This window comes from Serinus canaria, chromosome 1A (assembly GCF_022539315.1).
Source record: "Serinus canaria isolate serCan28SL12 chromosome 1A, serCan2020, whole genome shotgun sequence".
NCBI lineage: Eukaryota > Metazoa > Chordata > Aves > Passeriformes > Fringillidae > Serinus > Serinus canaria.
The window spans coordinates 24,032,262-24,052,854 of record NC_066314.1 but is presented as its reverse complement, the minus strand read 5'-3'; the positions used below and the strand labels follow the sequence as shown (position 1 = coordinate 24,052,854).

At 40.4% G+C, this 20,593-nt stretch overlaps 1 protein-coding gene across 1 annotated transcript; it reads left to right on the top strand.

The window, feature by feature from the left end:
• The first annotated feature begins 4,751 nt into the window (after positions 1-4,751).
• CAV2 (caveolin 2) lies at positions 4,752-13,654 on the top strand. Its single transcript, XM_030238641.1, has 3 exons — positions 4,752-4,950; positions 5,083-5,270; positions 12,101-13,654. The coding sequence occupies exons 1-3, from the start codon at positions 4,798-4,800 to the stop codon at positions 12,249-12,251; spliced, it is 492 nt and encodes a 163-aa protein (XP_030094501.1). The 5' UTR covers positions 4,752-4,797; the 3' UTR covers positions 12,252-13,654.
• Positions 13,655-20,593: the final 6,939 nt, after the last annotated feature.

Sequence of the window (20,593 nt, the reverse complement as noted above, 5' to 3'; positions counted from 1 at the left end):
GAGCCCCTTTGCTGTTCCCCATGCTCTCTATCTGCTCACTAGGAACCATATTCCCACTGCTGGTACTAAGCAGCAAACTCTCTCATCCCTCAGTAGAGACTATTTGAGCACTATTAAGTCATCAAAACAGCAACTCATGAGACCTCATGGAAGTACTTACTTTCTTTCTTTCTCATATTAGAAATCAGAAGCTATTCTGAAAGCTACTATAAACATCTCTAATGCCACTAACTTAGCTTGGCTAGAAAAGATCCAGAAAGTCCTAAAATAATTTCCACAACCAGTTTTTGGCCTGAACATATTTATCATGTCAAATCTAATCTGACTCTCCAAGCAGCTTTCACCTCAACACATATAAAATCTTCATGGAAGCATTTGGCTAATTTAGCAGCAATGGATATAATTCAGCAAATTAATTATTTTTTCCCATGGCTTACATTTATTTGCATTGATTGGCCACTGAAAACACTGAATTTTACACTCCACAGAACAAAAAAATGACAAGAAAAGTGATGGAGCATAAGAGAGTTTCCATACACAGAGACAGGATCTCATTATCCTTTTAATGGACCAAATCAAAAGTCACTGCTTCAGTAGTTACAAAGCAGGATACATATGATTTACACACTTTTTCCAAAAGTTTCCACCAGGTTTTCCTATGCAAACTCCTCAAACATGCAATTTATTTGACTTTTTAATTTTTTTTAGCTTATTACGGATATGGCTATATCAAGACGATGTGTTAGCATTTGCAGCTTAAACCTCTCTGTGTGTCAAATCTGAATATTTAAATTGCCCACTGTGTAAATAAGAAAATGTAGTTTCTAATCAATATCTTTAATTTGCAAGGCCCTTCAGGGTGGTTTCATTTTAACACATCTCACATGTCCCTAAATGCCACACAAATTTCTCAGTTCTCTACAATTGCTTCCTTCAAATGTATTTACATCCAGGCATAAATTTATCAGAAGGAAAATTGGGAAAAGAAGGTGAAACTTTTCCACTAACACTGCCCGGTTCACTTCTTGAAATCTCAGCTGTGCAGCTGCCTGTCCCCTCCATCCATGCTGCATGGCCAGGGGACAGCTGCAGCCACAGGTTTTTATATTTCATTTCTAATGTAAACAAATACTGTGAGCCCATCTGACCTTTTGTATCCCAGTATACTGCCTATCTGTGAAATGGTGGTAACAGAAATTCCCCAGGTATGTCATAGAGATATGAGGGTAAAATAAAAAATTCTTTTCACAGCTCCTCGGAAATCATTAAAATTTTCACTACTGATCTTGAAAAGGAAATAACATATTTGAAGTACACATCTGAAAAAATCCCAATAAAATTACAAGAGAAATTAATAGGACTCCTGGTAATTTATCTCTTTGAAAATCTGAAGTGGTTTTTGTATCATAATCATTATATGATACTTTTAGATTAAACTACAAATATTTTTAAAAGGGAAAAGAGAGAGAAAACAGGAAAAGGATACCCTGAGAGCTGAACTCATCCTGACAAGCAAAATAGAATGGATGAGGCCCAACTGGCCATTGCCTATGGTCATGTTGCAAAGATAGGCACATTCTCAAATGCTAAGTAAAACTGTGAAAGCTGTTGCCAAAAGATACCTAACTGACATTCCTGCCCTGAAAGACAGCTTGTATCTGTTTGTAAAATGCTGCAATAATCAAAGTAATACTCAAAGCTTAAACAGGAACATCCTTTTAAAACAAATATAGAATTAAATGAACACCACATTTTTCAATAAAATTATACATTAGTTAAACACCAAATGTAACAATTTTTTTCAAGGACAAATATGAAAACTATTTTCCAATATCTTTGCTCTCCAAAAATCTGTTTGTGAACTGAGATGTTTCTCCTTATGCTGCACTTCACACCTCAGAGGAATTGCAGTGAACAGGCAATATAATCCTTCTCCAAAGCAGTTCGTAAAAGTCCTTTTCCAACAATGTGTATGAAAACAGTAATAAAACTACTGAGCCTACCACAGCCTTGCTTGCTTTTGTGGATATCCCATCTATATATCTGCATCCATTGTTCATCCCTGGGCCTGTACTTTTGATTACAAGCTTTTTGGGACACTGTTTGTTCAATAGCTGTGTACTCTGTACCACAACACATTCTGAGAGACTCTTCTAATACAAAGAATTCATAATAATGAATTTCACTTGTTAAAAACTCGTCACCATTTCACTCGTTAAAAACACATCAGCAAAAGGTGTCATGGTTAGAAAATGGAGGTATATTTCTTCAACAGCTGATGTTACCTTCAAGCAGAAGTTTAGCACATAAAGAACTACACCTGGGCCAAAGCGTGGAAACACTCATACACATATGCATTTCGTGTCCCATCATAGAATTCCTTGGCTGTTTACCAACACAGAAATTAAAAAAGAAAAAAAAAATCTGTCCAAAGTTTATTAGAGCAACCATGTAAGATTGGAGAAGATTTGCACCCTGTTAATGTCATTTTTCTCTACTCTTACTTTTGTACTTCAAAGTGTTCTCTCCAGCCATGCTGGCAGAAAGCTGAGCCTGGTATCCCTGAACATGGATACTGGAAAAATCCCCCTTACTGAGCACTGTATATACCTCCTTTAATTCTGTGCATTTGCCAGGGATTATAACTTGATGGTGCTCTGACTTTACTCTCAACCTCACTTGATAAGTCATATACAAATATTTTCCAAAAGAACTACCAAAGTTATTGAAGACAGCATGATTTAAGGGGCTTTTAATAACCAACATCCTCAGTCATATGCAGACTTGAGCTTTCATTGCTTTTAAATAGGCGTTCCATGAAAAATATTATTTTTTCAGGAGTAATTACATCATCGCTATTTCAAATCCTCAGAGATTACAAAGGTAAAGTCTTGGTTTTTCCATGGTGCTTTCTCAATGTTTATCAATTAATTCAATAACAGATTTCAAAAAAGTATACGGACATGAACAAGAAAGTGCTATTTGCTTTTTACAAATGGGGCTGATACTGCAAGCCCACTCTGGAGTGGCAGACTGTGATTTGGGAGATCTTTCAAGAAGAACCACTCCATAGCTTTTAGCAAAGCTGGAACTGAGCAATAAAGCTATGGAGTCACAGCTCCAGCTGGTTGGCTTGAGTGAGATACAGCAGGAGAGGTTGGGAAATGGGCAGAGCTGTTCAAAAGCAGACCCAGGTTGTGCACATGCACCTGATCCATGCTTCCTGATCCTCCCTCCAGAGGGGAGAAGTAGGAAATAGTTGGTACAAACCAGTGTAGTCTGACTCTGTAACTAAGAGGCGAGTTTGGGAGCCTATGTTGCTGGCTCCTACCTTACTTTTCAGCAGCACCAATCCAAATTTCTGTGCCTAGCCCAGGCAGCTACCAGACACCTGATGAATGCATTTGGGCTGCCCTCACACCCCCGTATCAATAGGCCTAAAACATAACAGTTGCTGGGCAGAAGCACCCTGAGGGGTAGGGCAGAACCTCAACTCCAATTGGTTTTTTATTCTTCTCATTCATGGAGCAAAGAGTAGTGGAGGAAGGCAGGAGGGGTGAGGGGAAGCAGGGTAGAATTGTAGCTCATAAGAATGTCTTGAGTCGTCACGCTGTTTCTTTGCTTGCCTTTGAACCTATTGTAAACTCGGATTTGCAGGCTTTTTCGACCTAGTCCAAAACATTTACGTCAGTATCACTAAGCTCACTAACATGAGAGAAAAAAGCCCATCAGTATGAGTTACACATAGATGCAAAGCTTTTCTGCAGAAGTTTCTGACCAGAACAATGCAGTATGAACCTGAGCATTGTAACAGGTGATATCCTACCCAAATATTGAATAGCTGTTTTTATATCATCTTCTTGTGAGATTTTTAAAGCTTAAAGCTCTCCTTTACTTAATGTAGCCATGAAAAATAAAGGAAGTTAAAATTAGCAACTTCCTCCCTAATTTAACAGGTCTGGATGATTGATTAGTAATATCTCTCTGAGACTGACAGGCGACTGTGGTTATTGAATGAAGCAAGAATAAACTCCTGTCGGCTCGTGAGGTCACTCTGCATATCAGTTTTATACTTCTAGCAGTCCTTACAATAGTTTTGTGACTTTATGCAGATCACTGCATAAAGTGATGCATAAAGGTTAAAAACATGTTCTCAAATAAAATAGAGGAAATAATTTGTATGGAGTGAAGCTAAAACCCAAAGAAGACATGAAAATACTTGCAATGGCAGATGCAGTATTTTATTGCAGCAAAAATCAGGCAGTTTAAGCAGCATGAGTCAAGTAAATCCCGCTGGAATGCGACGGGCCAGTGCGGCTGGGCACGGGGACCTGGGTGGGCAGTGGAGACCCACCTCTCCTGCCCCTTCTTTCCCTTTTCCCCTACAGCTGCAGAGGGGCACAGACACGGCCCAGCATGGCCCAGAGCACAATCCCCTCCGCTTCTTGTTTCTGCTGCCTGTTGTTGCGATGCCACAAAGGCCAGCCGGGTGGGAGCCCGCGGTGACAGCCGGGCACCGCAGACGGACGGGGACACCGAGCACGGCAGGGACACCCTGCCGGGCCGCCTCAGCGCCCACAGAGCGGCTGCCGAGCCGCGGGGCAGGGGCTGCCGGCGGGCACCCACCCCGAGCACGACCCGCGGGTCCCTGAGGCCCGGCAGGGCTCCCGCCGGCGGCCCCGGAGCGGCCCGCGGGGCGTGTCCCGGGCAGCCCCGCTCCGCCCCGGCCCGGCCCGGCGGGGCAGCGGCGGCGGACGGGGCAGGGCCGGGCCGGAGCCGCGCAGCGGCGGCAGCGCCATGGGGCTGGAGACGGAGAAAGTGGACACCCGTATCTTTATGGACGACGACGACAACTTCCCACGGAGTGGCGGCCCCGCGCTGTCGGACGCGGAGAAGTGCGCGGAGGACGAGCTGGACCGCGACCCTCACGGGCTGAACTCCCACCTGCAGGTGCGGACCGGGCCGGGCCGGGCCGGGGACGGGCGGGGCCGGGGCTGGTGCTCGGCTAGTCGGCGAGGGGGGTCCCCCGCGGGCTCCCCTCGCCCCAGCTCCCAGTGACGGTAGAGCCTCCTCTCGTTCCAGCTGGGGTTCGAGGATGTGATCGCGGAGCCCGAGCTCACCCACTCCTTCGACAAGGTCTGGATCTGCAGCCACGCTCTGTTTGAGCTCAGCAAGTACGTGATCTACAAGGTCCTGACTCTGGTCCTCGCCATTCCCATGGCCCTGGTTGTGGGGATCGTCTTCGCGACGCTCAGCTGCCTCCACATCTGGTAAGGGCGTGCTGTGTCCGGGCTCTGCCGACAGCTCCGCAGAACTCCTCTCCTCTAGTATTCATTACTGCCCTGCCACCGGGCGCCGACTTTACACCGGGAGCCAGATCAGCTAATATTAACTGCTTTATTTCTAAAGGGATAGAAAAGGAAGCAATACTTTCTATGTGATTCAGTTCCCTGCCTGGTTTTACCAGCAGTCTGTCACGACTGTATGAGCTCCTTGGGGCAGAGAACCTGTATTCCCACTTGGACAGCATCTACAGCAATGCATTCCAACCTTGGCTGGCTTCTGGAGTGATAATAGTGACTGAATTTGTTTCTCAATCTAAGTGCAGAATTTGTTCAAACGTGTATTTTAAATGAATTATCTAGGCAGAGGTATTACTAACAGCTGAAGTTATTACTAACTTCTTAGTACAGTTATCTCTTTCATTTTTTTCCTCACAGACTGAAGAAAGCTTTTGAGGGCCCAGCTGACTCTATGTTACTGCCATACAATGTAGTGCCAGTGCCTTGCATCTGGTGCATAGCTATCTCTAGATGCAGTGCTCCAAAGCCCTTCCACCTAAGCAAAAAACCCTGCTGAGCACAGGAAAGCTGCTTCTGGCTATGGCACAAGTTCACAGGCAAATACACTGGCTGTCCAAGTCACAGCAAACCTGTGTACTTTAAGCATAATACAATCACAAAATATCAGGAAGAGTACTTTGAGACCAAAAAGGGAGATGATGGTGGAGAAGGAGGAAAGGTGGAGAGTATGATGAGGTTGAGGAAAGAACTGACAATCCAAAAGGCTGTAGAGGAAGGGATGAATGCAGATTAATGACATTATTGCTGCAAACTAAGGTTTTCCATATACATGAGTTTTGGGCAAAGTCTAATTTGATTTGGGTAACACTGGAATCCTTTTCCTTTTATCAAGGAGAACAGATTACAGAAACTGGAAGTGAACTCAAAACCCTAGGAATACATTGATTATCTGAACTTATGGTGGCAATCTCGTGGGTGCAGATTTCAGTTTTTGAAAGTACAATGGAAGCTTGTGTTGGCGACATTGTCAAGCTGCTTTGAAAACTGATTAACTCGAATTTTGGAACATAGTGTTTGCATAATATCCAAAGGAGTTGCAGTGCACATTAGGGATGCCCACTTGCTATATCTCTTGTTCCCAAATTGTTACAAACAGTTCATAGGCATAGTGTTATCCAGATTTTTAGATTTGTCAGCTCACACTCTGCCATAGTGTGCAGTGTGACTGCAAATGGGTGAGTATATATAGGTTTGATAGTAGCAAAATATCTATGGAAAAATTCATCAATGCCAAATTTATTAAAACTGTAGTGCTTTCTTTGTGCTTCAGAAGGATCTTGTATCTGGATTTCACAGACTGGATACAAGGTTTCACTGATCCAGGACTCAGAGGTCAGTTTCTATTTATGCATGTAGTCCCTAGTGACTATCTCAGGAACTGTGGGTTCTCAGTACATGTGAAATAGGACTGTCTGAATGAAGCTTGAAAAGTTTCTCTCAATTTTCTGTAAACGTGTCTGCTTCCCCAACAAATAAGTTTCTTTGCCCGGGTTCCTTGTCAACATAGAATTGATCTTTCGTTTTCATCTTCCTTGCACCTGCGATGGATGTGAAAGAATCACATAACTCCATAGTGCTATCTGCATCCCCTTGGACTCCATCCAGTGCTACCATCCAAAGGCAATACTGCCTCATATTCCCACAAACTCGAGCTGGATTTGTTCCAACACAATGGTGGAACACACTGAGACTAAGTTGGCATCTCTAAGTTGGCCCCTCTTCATCTTCCAGATATCATGCTAGTGAGGAGTTCAATGTTCTGCATTTGAGAGGGTAGTGCAAAAGCAGTGAATGTTTAGAGACCCTAAATACCGGGTACTAGTTCCCTTGAAGGCCCATTGGGTCTGAAAAAAAAAAGTAACTCCTTGTTTTGTACATGAAAGAAAGGGAATTCCATTATAACTCTGCCTTCAGCTGTTTAAATGTCATGGGAAGACCCTGGGGTAAACCCGCCCAAAAGTCTGCCACTAAGAGACTCTGTGCTTTACTTTTATCATCCAAACCAGTGAGGTGATCATGTTGATATGTTGTAAGGGAGCCTTTTCTGGGAATAAATTCAAAAGTATTTTAACAACTTCTGGAGGTGCTCAAGCAGAAAGCTCTGTTGATGCCACACATGTTGTTGCAGTTTCATCAGCATGTTAAAAATCCACATGTCTAACTCAGCATTTCTCACACTTAAGGGCACCTTGTGAATTGCCCCCATCACACCTGATAGTAAACATTGTCTTTCACCTGTAAAAAGAAAGCCAAGTAATAAATATATAGCAATACACTTGATTTTCATTTTTAAACATAAGGATGGAGCATATTGTGTTCCCAGACTGGCTGCTTGAGCAGAATCTGGTTTCACACTTACTGGTAAAAGATACTGATGGGCTGAACCTGGGCCAGCTAGCAGGCTGGTGATCCACATACAAGCCAGTTCAAGGAAGTCAACTTCACCTTTTTCCTTTATTGATGACTGTCATTCTCACCAGAGTATACAGGCCACATTGAGTTGTAACATCTTTCTGTGAAATTAACAAGTTTTTAAAATATGTTCTCAGATTGTAGCTCCTAAGGTTATGATTTTTGAATATGAACAGAACAGTTCTGGTTTTTCAGGCAGTTCAATGAAAATTGTTATATTTCTTGGAGACCAGCAACTGAGTCTTGTTCCAAGCCATATCTTTGCAACCTCTTGGAAATTAACGCTTGAATTTCATGTATGCTGTTTTGCAGTTTTATCAGAATAGAGTTCTGGTACTTTGCATATTTATGCTAAGAATCAGTGATCCAAAACTTGAGTCTTGGATCTGAGATGGGCTCACTCGGCTCTGTACCTCATAGGCTAAAGCAGTAGGCATTCACTGCACTTCTCTGCTTGAACTTCCATCCACAGTGCTAAGATAGAGCTTAGAATATGGACATTCATTATTTCTTACCTTTTTGTATTCCACAGCTTTATTTACATAACTGCTGCTATCTCACTCAACCCTAAAACCACGTCCCTACTGACTGCTTGAAGTCTAAATAAATTACACTACAGCTAGGAAGGACTACCTTATAATCTGGTGCTGTTGTCTTAAAGCATCTTCTTTGATGTCCAGTACATATCCTTTGGTTTAGGAAGAGAAAGTATGTGGATATTGCCTTGCTTCTTTTGTACTAGTTTTCTCATTTCCAGTCTATCCAGGTCCTGGAATACATAATATTTGATTTTAATGCACTTCAAATACTGTGTATGAGTTGTGAAAGGCTTTGGTGGTTATCCATTGCCTCACTTGGCCCAATGGTTAATGGCATGCAACAAGCTGCAAGGTAATTTTTAGCCTTTTCACAATGCTTGCTTGTATTGTAGAGCTATACAAGACTTTTCATTCACAATCATGATGTAGTACATGGGGTTAGATAATTTAAGCACAGAAACATAGAGCATTTGAAAAATAGTATTAAGACTGAGATTCCATTTTGGAAAACCTTACGCCTAGGAGAAGGCGTGATTCTTCACTTTGAAGCTGGAATCTGAATAATGGTGCATGACTATTCCAACATTTTTGCTCAAGTCTGTAAAAAGTTGATTCTCATTATCAGTGGGAATTAAAGTGTGCTCTGCCATTTACAAGAGGTGTTTGGTTCTTGACAGTGTTTGTTCAGGGCTTAGCAAGAAGAAAAAGTAACATGAGCAAAAGTGAGAAACATTGAGGGGTATAATTTTGTAGATATCATGCCTTGAGCAGAATAAAGAGAAAATAGGATAGGAGGGAAAAAATGGGGTAATTGGTGCTTTTCAGTTCAACAGTTCCCAAAAGACACAATTCATTCCATTTGGTTGAAGGATGGGTATTTTATACTATGTATACATAGCAAGGTTCAATGAGAGGTCATATAGGTTGCTGTCTTCAGCTTAAAAGACAAATTCAACAGACCTTTTGTTTTCTTCCCAATGCGGTACTACATGGTAACACTAGCTGTACCAATATGAAATCAGGGTTGATATCCTTGGGATATGCCACTTTCATTTTACTGTTAGACATTACTCAAGCAGGTACCTACCATGGCTGTGAACAGACCAGGCTAAATCCACAGCAAAGAATGGGTTTGTTATATTTGTCAGGTCACAAAAACAAATACATGGCTTCTCATGGCATTTGATTATTAATTTTTAAGTGTGACTGGTCACTCCAGAGAAAGCACATTGCACCCTCTGATAATCTGGAAGTATCGCACTGTCAGATAAGATATCCTGTGCAGAAAGGGATGAAGACTTGTACACATGTAAATACACATGCAATTTAAAACTTAGAAAATACCTTTTATGACTCTCCTTAGTGTAAAGGATTTTTTTCTCTGAGGAAAGACATTTGTTTAATTGTTCTATAAGTGAATGGACTTTAAAGTTGAAAGTTATTTACATTAATTAGCTTTGATTGCCATTATGTCTCATGTATCCTCCTACGGATTTAGGCCTACATTGGGTTTTGCATGCATTTACCATAAATTAAAAAAATTAATAATAAGTGCTTAAAGATTATAAAACATTACCAAAACATTTTAATGTTTATTTTCCTTAAGATTATCAAAATAGGTTGAGTTCCAGTAATCTAAATAGGTTGAGTTCCTGTACTGTGTGAATGACCTCTACAGCAATTTCAAGTACTATGATCACTGATATCTTTCTCTGAATCTTTTGCATACTCTGGTATTTGTTTCATTTATATTTTGTGTGATCCTGTCAAGCGAGGGTCCAAAAGAAATGTTGTCTTTTCTGCTTCTCTCCAGTTCAGTTAGGTTTTAAAAAAATTGGGCCAACTTATTATAGAGGGTATCAAAGGAACAATGACATTGTCTTTATAAACTATCTAAAATAGAAAAGAGGTGAAGTCAGCACAAACAAAATAGGCATTTCTGGTGCTTTCCCTGTGTTGCTTGGAAAAATAGCAATTTTTTTTCCCTTTGTATTATTGATGTTTATCAGCTGTATTCTAACAGATTAAGGCCTAATTTTTTATTCTATAACTGATCTATGCAGTGATATTATAGGTGATTATAAACACATAGTTTACAGGGTTCAGTTTAAAACTAGAGGCATGATTTTCCAGTAATGCTCACAGTCCTATATGGGGTGTTTCAGTAGAGACAAAAGAGAAGGTTTTAGAAAAACTATTATTGTTTAAATCCATCTGGGCTAGCTTTGGTAGAGCATTGATGTAGTAGTATATGGCTTGCATTGTATGACAAAAGCTGTTAGATAAACACTGAAAGTAATTATTTTGATTCTGTACATTTCTAACCTTTGAAACTTTTTAAAGGTTTAGGTTTTTTCTAATTTGCTAATCTGAGGAGTATGCATTGTAAATACACAGCAACTTTTTTTCAGACTTATGATGAAATATTAAATTAGGTATTTTCTGTCATTCCAATCAAAGTCAGTGAAAGTTCTGTAGTGAAATTATGCAAATGCAAGACTGGGAACTTAAATTTTGAATGCAACGGTAAAGTAGAACAGAGTTTATTATCATTGTTGAAAGAATCTATAGCTTCTTTTACCTAATTTAGGAAGTAAAAATGTTCAGTATGGCAGAGATTTTTTTAAAACCTTGCACTTGTAGGACTTCAGTATTATTTATGTATACATTTAGTTTGTCTGCACCCAAGTAAGAACAGCTTAGTGAAATGACCAGAGGTTTAGGCCAGTAAATGATTAAGGAAGGAGAACAACTTAAAATACTGTGGTCAGTTATCGTGTATCCACTGGCCCTCATGAGCTGCCCATATGTGCATTTCTGGCTCTCCTCCACCGTTAGCATGCTTGGCTCAAGCCACCAGTAATGACATTTCTTTGGAACTGGCACACATGGAGAGCAATCCCCAGATGCTTACCAAAGCTCAGGAGATGGAAGCACAATACTTTCTAGTATGCACCCTGAGTGAATAAAAATATCTTGTCCCCTGACAAAGAGTTCTGAATATTCTAATGTTAATTTCTCACTCACAAATGAAGAACTTCACAGGATCAGCCCATTTTTCTGACGGGCTGATGCTGTAAAGTGGCATGTACCTGTATTTTAATAATCTGATGTAACTGGATATTGCTTCCATGTTTCTGTTTTACTGTAACATCTTGTAACAGGGATGGGTAGGAACAGGACACCAAAGGTGTGATGTGCATGTGTGCCTGTGCACTTGTGTGTGCCTGTGAGACAGACAGATAAAAGAAACACCAGAAGAGGCAGCAAGGCTGTTTCCAGTAAATCAAAATGGGGAACATAGTGTTTCTGTCAACCCCTAAAGACCCACATTCAGATATGACCAAAGCACAAGTGAGTCCTTAGGGGATGACTGCTCTTCAGCCATGGTGGGTGGCAGCAGGGCTATGGCAGATCATGTACATCAGCCCTGCCAGGAGTAGTGAGAGACAGCCAAAGTTCATAATTCTAAATGGCACATTAAAAAATTGCCAGTTAGTAAACAGAGACATGACAAAAAGAAAGCTCGTGTCTACACTCCCATGTTGCAAATTATTCTGGCCAGAGGACCACATGCATATGCAGGTGTGAGGCCTTGAGCAAACAAAATTGATGGAGAATGACTGCAAGAGCCAACTTGCTTAAATATTTATATTTATATTATGAAGTTATAAAATGTAAAGAACCCCTTCTCTTCCATAAGATGTTACACCTGTGTTTCGTTATCCTTATTTCCCTGTGCCGTCGCAGCAGCAATCTTCAAATTTTTCATTTTCTCTTTTGCAGGGTTGTGGTGCCTTTTGTGAAAACCTGTCTCATGGTCCTGCCTTCAGTGCAAACTGTGTGGAAGAGCCTGACAGATGTTTTTGTTGTACCATTCTTTCAGAGCCTAGGCCGGTGCTTTGCCATGGTGAATATACGCCTGGACCAAGAGTAAACATCAGAGATGTGACACTGCTGTAGTTGTAGCTGGTGTTATACTTCTTTGCTAACCTAACATACAAGCACTTACCATTCATTCCAAACTTAAATTACAATGGCTGGTTTAAGTGGGAACATGCTGTTTTTATTAAAACTCATTTATTATCAGGGAGATCCATTTAAGAATTAGTAGGCAGTTTTCATAGCTCACTGTTTTAACAACAGAGTGATCGTGGAGTATATTGGCAACACTTTATTTTAATGGTAGGTTGATTGGTAGATGACAGGAGAATTCTCATGCAGGACAAAAACCACCACAATGATAATGATTGGTGTTATTGCTATAAATAAATAAATGAATAGGCTGTGATACCTTAGACAAAACTGATCTCAAGGGTTTCACACTGACTTTACTGCAGTTCCACCAGGGATCATTTTTGGCCTCGCTATGCAGAATGATAAACCCAGTCCTCTGTTTGTTATCAGCAGCTAAAGTGAACGTGACTCATTGCATAAACATACAGGGAAAGGAACTGTTGTGTAATGCTCCTATAATGGGGGGGAAGCTCCCTAGAAGTTTATCCCTTAAAATAAGGTGTTAGTTAATGATCTGTAACATGAGCTAATCTGTATATTTTATTTAATGAGAGATTAACTTTGCTGTATATTTTGTACCTTTGTAAATGACACTTGATCAGGTTTCTATGAAGCATAGTTTCTCTAGTATTTGAATTCTAACCAACTTATTAAGCATCAAGACTGAGACACTGCAAAAATGATTTTAGATAACTAAAATTTCCTTTTCTAAATTAAGTAGATTTTGAGTGTTGCTGTGCAATTCTAATATATTAATTATATATGATTGTGTGTAAAAGCAAAGATTATAAGTGTTTTTATAGATGATTATGCAAAAGACTTGGAAATATCTGTTTATGAGAAGTGGTTTTTATTAAAAATTGGGTGTAATAAATGCTACCCTGCCTATTTCTGTATATTATTGGTGTGAACATTGATATTTAAAGCAATAGACACTATGCTAGCACTTTAACTAGGTAGCAAGCTCTAATAGGTGGCAAGTGAGTGTACTATGCTATACACTCTATATTTGCCTTGTCTAATTCTCCTAACCTATTGACTTGACTCTCTCTGTTGCTTATTTACTATTTCAAAGCCTAACCCCTGAAAAAGACCCTTCTTTCTTCTGCACCTAATAATGGCTTTTTAAACCAGAATAACAGAAAATGTGCAGAGGTACATTAAAATTACATTAGTCTTCTGGTGGGCTTATGCTGCTGTTTTATTTAAGTACAGATGGTAAGTTGCAATTGTAAAATGTTTGTATGATTTAGAATGTTATTTTCTAAAATGTCTCAAATTTCTTATCAAACAAGAGATATCTAATAAAATAGTAAAATGTCAGCTGTTTCCCGTTTTCAGTTTCATTTCTTTTCAGATTTTTCAGCTTTTAAACAAACTCTTAAAATGCCAAACACCATAGAATACTATGCAGTTCTTCCAAAATATATGAGAGGTAAAGAAATGGATGAGTATCAATACAGTTTCCCTGTTATCAACTGTATTTATAGTAGAAAATTACGTATCCCTGTGTGCAATTAAGCCCATACAGAATGATTGCTATCTCTGAAGTAGGTCTCTGCAGAATTTTGGCAACATTCAAAATAATGCTTCATTCTTTTTACAGGTGCACGCTTTCTTTACAGATGAGCTGCAGAATTTTCCTTTTCTTGTCTGTTGGCCTATTAAAGCTACCTGGATATTCTTTGTAAATTAAGAACATCTTTCTATAATAAAGTATTTTTAGCATTTTTGCCATTTAGAGAGGGATTCATATGGCTTTAAAAAAACTGGATCTTAATGATTAGTGCCCATGGAAACTGCTTTTGTTCTTTTTTATTCTGCAAGAAGTTAGCTTGTTTTCAGATGTGTTCTTTAAAATACCTTTCTTGTGTTAAAAATGGAAATAACTCTTTTGAAAATAAAAATTGGCCAGGCTAGTCTTGAACTCTTTTGAGAGTTATTTTCTTTTACAGCGTCCAAGGACTTTTACAAAGATATTTTCCACTGAAAAATATCCCCTTGATGAATTCATTTAAAAGAGGAAAAGAAAATAAATCAATCAGCACTAGTTCTCGTGTCTAAAAGGAGTCCTATAAAAGCCTAAGCTTTGAAGGAACCCAAGTCTGCAATTCAAGTTTTGAGAATGAGGCCATTCCCCAGAGAAAGATGTATCATTTTATGGTATGCATTCCTGTATATATGCGTTCTTAAATAGCTTACCAAAGTCTACTGGCTCTAGCTACCATAATTAAGTAGAATGGTTTGGTTTGTTCTTATTTTGATTTAGACTTGTCATTGACTAGTTCTTTTCACCATTTCTCTGGCTGCTAACAGACTCAAGCAAGCTTGTAATTAAAGTTCTTCACTTCTTAGATATTTATAGCAATATCTTTCTCTGGAACAGGTGTGCCTTTACTATAAGAAGATTAAAAGTGCACTCTCAGACTTTGGGTAAAATATTAGATGCTTGGCAAATACTCTTACTTTGTTTGGAAGGAAGTAGAAATGTTTACAGACTCTCCAATACTCAGGTGTGAATCTGCCCCATGCAACTCTGGCTGGCAAGTATTCTCAGGGTTTTATGGTTCTGACACACACCCTGAAGGTCTGGCACAGCATATACTGTGAATACCTCACAGCACTGTTGGACAATGGACTGAATGGGAGTTGGCTCCGAACTGTGCTCTGCTATGTAGGAGCAGGTTTGTCTCCAATTTGTTTGAAATGTGGACAAACCATCCCAGCTGATCCCTTAAAAGCAACTACCAAATGAGAATTTAGGAAAAGGGGTCCAGAAACTGAGTCTCATTGTCTGTAACGAATATAAGAAAATTGACACCTGATTCTGGTTACTTTGATGCATCTTCGTGTCTGTGGGATGGGGAAAATGTTATTGCTCATAACAAGAGTAGATTTTCCATCATCATGGTAGAGCTATTACAAATAAGTGTGAGGTGTTACAATTCCAGCCTGTCTCTTGTTACTGCAGACCTCAGGTCTTCAACCATGAGCTGGAAACTGAGTTCTGACTTGCAAAATCTTTCAGCAGCTTGTTTTTCCTGAAGATCACAACTGACATACAGAACTCACCCTGGATTTGTGTTTATGGACTTCTTAATTTTAATTCACAGAGAAGTTTAACCTACCTACTTACAAGTGCTGTTTCCTAAAATGCTCCTAATCTGATTATGGAATCTTTATATTTGTTTCTTATCTTTCACCACCCTAGTAGTTCACCCTATAAATTGAAAAAAAATTCTTAACAGAAACTTTGATATATTAGTAAATGAAGAGCCTGTTCCCACCTATCCAAAAAGCTCATTTAAGTACTCACTTACTAAAAAGTTCAGAACATCCCTGCAGCTCTGGGACCTCAGACCACACACTTGTATAAAGTGGAAGCCAAAGAATGGTAAGTCCTTTATTTTTACAGGGTGTGATCATTCCCCCACCTGCAGAGATAAAACTATTGCTGTTATTACCTCTTTTAAAAAAACATGGAAAAATACATCTGTTTGTTTGGGTTCTTTTTAAATACAAATGCAAATGGAACAAGGTCAAACACCAGACAACCAGTGTCGTCTGTTGTCTATGCTCATGAAAATTAGAGCTGAAGGCCTCCAGAGATACTGAACCAGCAGTTAGGCTTTAAAATTGGAGGTTCTTTCTTCATGCAGGGATTTACAAATTAGGCTAATTAATAAAGGCTAACTGTAGCTTGGTGACACTAATCTTCCTAAGCTTATTGTAAAAAAGGAAAATGTCTTCTGAGAGGCAATTCAGAGAAGCTAATCATTTGAATCATCCTCCAGAGAAAAAAGTCTGTACTGATTAGTGTAAAATATTGGGCTGGGCTTGGCTTGGCTTCTTTGCTCTGCTACATAAAAAGTTGTATTTGCTGCAGAAATTGGGAAGGCTGATGGAAGCAACTAGAGTTTCATAAAAGTAGTGAGGCAGGTTCTTCTCTACACCCTTCTCTCACAACTCGATGCCAGGGTGAGTGTCACCTGTGTTACATGTTCAGTTTCAGCTGTTGTATAGCTTCTCCTTCCAACTGCAAGCAGGAGAAAGGAGGACTCCTTCACACAGCACTGAATCAGACCCCACTTAAGACACTCAGATGGAATTAAATACAGAGATTCACTTTTATTTCAAACCTTGAGGAAAACTTGTTGATTTTTCCAACTGTCTCAGCTTGATAAGAACTGCCTTTTCACCCCATGTACCTGATTTTGCTTTTTTATTTTACACTATTAGAGCTATCACAATGATACAACTAACAGCTAGAGTTTTCCAGGCAATGCTTAGGTAGAGAAGCAGAGTGACAAAAAGCCCATCCTGCATAAGCCTTAAGGAGTGGGTATTTAAGTCCCTTTAATGAGACAAGTTCTCATAGTCTGATATTTTCTATAAAACACATGAACATTTATTAGTACAGTAGAACTGGAAGAATGGAACAGAACAGCATTGACATAGACCACTGTTCATGGTCCAGCTCAGTTTTCAAGGTATCTGATACTGCAAAGGGCATCAAAAGAGGGATTTGGTTTGCACCAGGTCTTGCAGAATTAAAGCTTTCAATCTATTTGCCTCTCCAGTTAAGGCAGTTACAAGCTATCTTGAGAAAGACCTACAGGGGCTAGCTCTAATAAAAGATATACACACCTACTACAGGATTGAGATGAGAAAAAGTAATGCATTTTGATTCAAAACTGTAATCCCTGCCCAGCTGCCACCCACCAGGAACATGTCTGAACTCAGAAGGCGCCTCCCTTTCCCATAACCCCCCACAATACCTACAGTTTTACTTTTGTCATGCCCAGAACTGCCCTTATTTGAGCAACTTGGCATCTAAGTCACATCTAAGCCCAGTCAGAACCCCAAAAGAAGGGGGGCCTTAGACTCCTCAAAATGTACATGACTGCATATCAGCAGAATAAGGTACTTCCCAAAATACACTTTCCCAGGAGTGAGTCAAAATGCAGTGGCACACCTCAGGCAAAAATTGATTTCAGGTTTCTCAGGTGTTGGTTTGAGTCTTCTAGCCCTTAGGCTATTGTGAAATGTTTTATGGCAGCATCACTTTCACATAAAATGAAACCACTCCTTTCTAGAGGTTGTGAGAAGGAAGGAATGTGAGAAGAGCTACCCGTTTCTCCTGGTATAACTAATCCTTGGATTCAGGGGACCAACAGGCCAAATGTGTACAGGAACCTGCAGCCCAGAATTTTTCCATAGAGGTATGTTCTCCTCTCCCTGGGGAGAGGAGAACATACCTCTATGGAAAAATTCTGATCCAGTGGCTTACATTTTAAAATACAGAAACCCTCCAGAGTGGGGACAGGATGAACACCTGAATCCTCCAGGACTACAAGTCTTTAAATAATGGAATGAGGAAAACATTGGCCTGCATGTTTATCCTATCCTAATGCTTGTTATCATACAACAGGGTGAGAACAGTAGCATGACTGCTAAAAATTCAATACCAACAGTTTTGGCAGCTAAGGCTTTCATCCAGCAAAACATACAAAACCATGTAAAATGATGTGGTTAAGCAATTCATCAGAAGAGACGCAAAAAAAGCAATGATCTTTCACTCCTAACCCTCAGGTTTCTAAGTGCTCTGCATAAGGCTCATGGACAGCCTCTGTTACCTGACAGCCTTGTTGCTGTTGCAACAACACATAAAGAAAACAGTTTCCCAGCACTGATTTTGATCTTGCTGACACTGGAATATATCAGGAGTATTGCTAATACTGTAACTGGAATAACTACACAAGCTTAAAATGAAAGGGGGGTGAGGAGTGGAGGAAGGAGGAATATTTGATACCAGACAAAGACACTCAGTGAGCAGTCATCCACATTCAGTTCAGTTCCATTACTCATTTTCTGACAGTTTTTGAGGGATTTTGTCCAATCCTTTTTTTTTTCCCCCACTGGGAAACAAAAAATCTCACTGATTTCTTGGAATCTTACCTCTAACAAAACTTTTCCTCCCCTCAAAATGGATAAAGTAAATCATAAATTGCACGATTTGCTGCAGGTTTAGAGTAAGTTTTCAACTAAGGTAATCCTGAGGTTTGAAATTTCAGTTAAAGCAATATTTTGGAGCAATAAAAACTTTTTAAAATTAGGTATGAAATGCCTAAGGCTGGTGTGATGAAAAAAGGCAGTGAGGAGGCCAACCAAGGTAGCATGTAGTCCTGCTTAGCAACTCTCCTGCACTACTAAAGACCCAGCTAAGCTACATGAGAAGACAGGGTGGCATTTCCAAGGCCAGCTTGAGTGTCTACCATTTCTGGTAATTTCTGGACACCCCTGGATAATCCATTCATAGTAACTGAGAAGAGGAATGGAGCCTTTGCACTTTCAGAAGATTTCTGCAGGCCTTTACCTGGCCCTTTCCCACTGAGCTATTACTCTTCTTCTGAGTGTAACAGGAGATCCTTGCAGAACTCCTGTGTGCATCCATGCCAGGTCTCTGGCTGTTGAGTTTGTGTGCATTTCTCATACAAGCGGTGCTAGAGGCAATGGGCCATGGCTCCATCCCTCTCCTCCATCTCTGCAGATGTAACTTGCTCACTCTTGCTGCTTGGTGGTACCCATGCCTTTTTCCGAGTAGGCTGTCTTCTTGGTATTCCAGCTCAAGAAAGCACTGCTAATGTTCATTTCGCTTTGCGTGCAGCCTATTCTGGAATTCATCTCATAAAACTTTTAAATTCCACTACTTTATGATATTATTCTAGCTGCAGTAGTGTTGTGTGATTCAGAAATATTTTTTAAACGGGTCTGTGGTTTTGAAAAACTATTCCAGGATCAATTCAGCATTTCAAATTGACAATCTCTCTTATTTCTCTTTTTTAAAAGTCATTCTTGAGATACAGAGTCATATTGAATGATGGATCAAAATGTTCTGATTCATGTGAAGGACAGTGACTAATTCAAAAATTTTCCTAGATATGAAAACAAAGAACTGTCTTGCAGGTTTTTTCAGATGGACAAAAAAACTGCAGTCTGTGTCCTTTGTTACATGCATTTGGCTCTGTATTCACACTCAAAAGCTTGGACAGGGAAAAATATTCTAATGATGGCTTAAGTGAATTATTGCATCAATAAAAATGTTACTTTTAAAAATTACAACTAACTTGGAAAGTTGGAAATCTTCCATCCAAGGCATTTGTTCTAAAGTTTACAAGTAATATAAAGTAAAGAAAAGTGACTGCTCACCGCTGTATCAGCAGCACATGTCCATGTGGACTGCATTTCCAACAGGTGCAGTTATTTACATCTGTGCCTATGGCCATCTTAGCCAGGGGCTTCTTCGAGGTCATTTCTCTGTTGAAGTGCCAAAGCCAAATATACTGTAGTTAGGAATTTTCTAATTTTCTACTTCTGCTGCTGCAATTCTGTGCTAAATGGCATAGCACTAAGGTCACAATTTTTCTGTCAATGTTATAAATCTTTCACCATAGTCTGATTTCCTAACACAAAACTAATGGCTGCAAATGCATGCACACAGAAAAGTGACATTTACATGTATTAAATGTATAGTGATGCTGCAATCCTAACCTGAGCCTTGAATACGGTGATGAATTTTTATATTTATACAGTTTACACCTACGTACGCCCCTGAGCTTACAAAAAACCTTGAGAACGGAGCATGGCAAGATGGTGTCGCACCATTCCCCTTTAAAAGTTAATCCCAGTGGTTAATATGCATGGCAGACCTGCATGGATCAATCTCCTCTTAGGAAAAATAGAGCAGTGTTAAAGAGCAGAACTGTTAAATATTTGCATAGCTTTGAGAAAAATCTCTTTTTCTTCATCCCAAGGATATCCAAGTTTCCACAATTGTTCCTGGAGCAGCGATGCTTCTGTGTAAACTATTGTCGATGCCGGGAGGGGGGAGCCCGGCAAACGCCTCGCTCGCTCTGGACGCTGAACACAACTAAAGTTTTCCACAATTTTCCATCTCCTCACTGCTTCCTTGCCCTCCCCCCCCCCCCCAGTCTTGCCCAGGTGGCTCTGCCGCTGGGTGCCGGGGCGGGGGTCGTGGGCAGCAGGGACAGAGTGGACGACGCGGACGGGACCCTGTCCCTCTCCCTACCGAGCCCCTGTCTCCGCACGGCGTGGCACAAGCATCCGGGACCGGGTCCGCCAGCTCCCAGGTTGCCGGGGCAGGGCTATTTTCCCCTCCCAGCCCCGGCCGCCCTGCCATGTGCGGGGCCGTACCGCCGCTGTCATCCACCCCAGCCGGAGGCAGGGAGCCGCCCTGGCCAG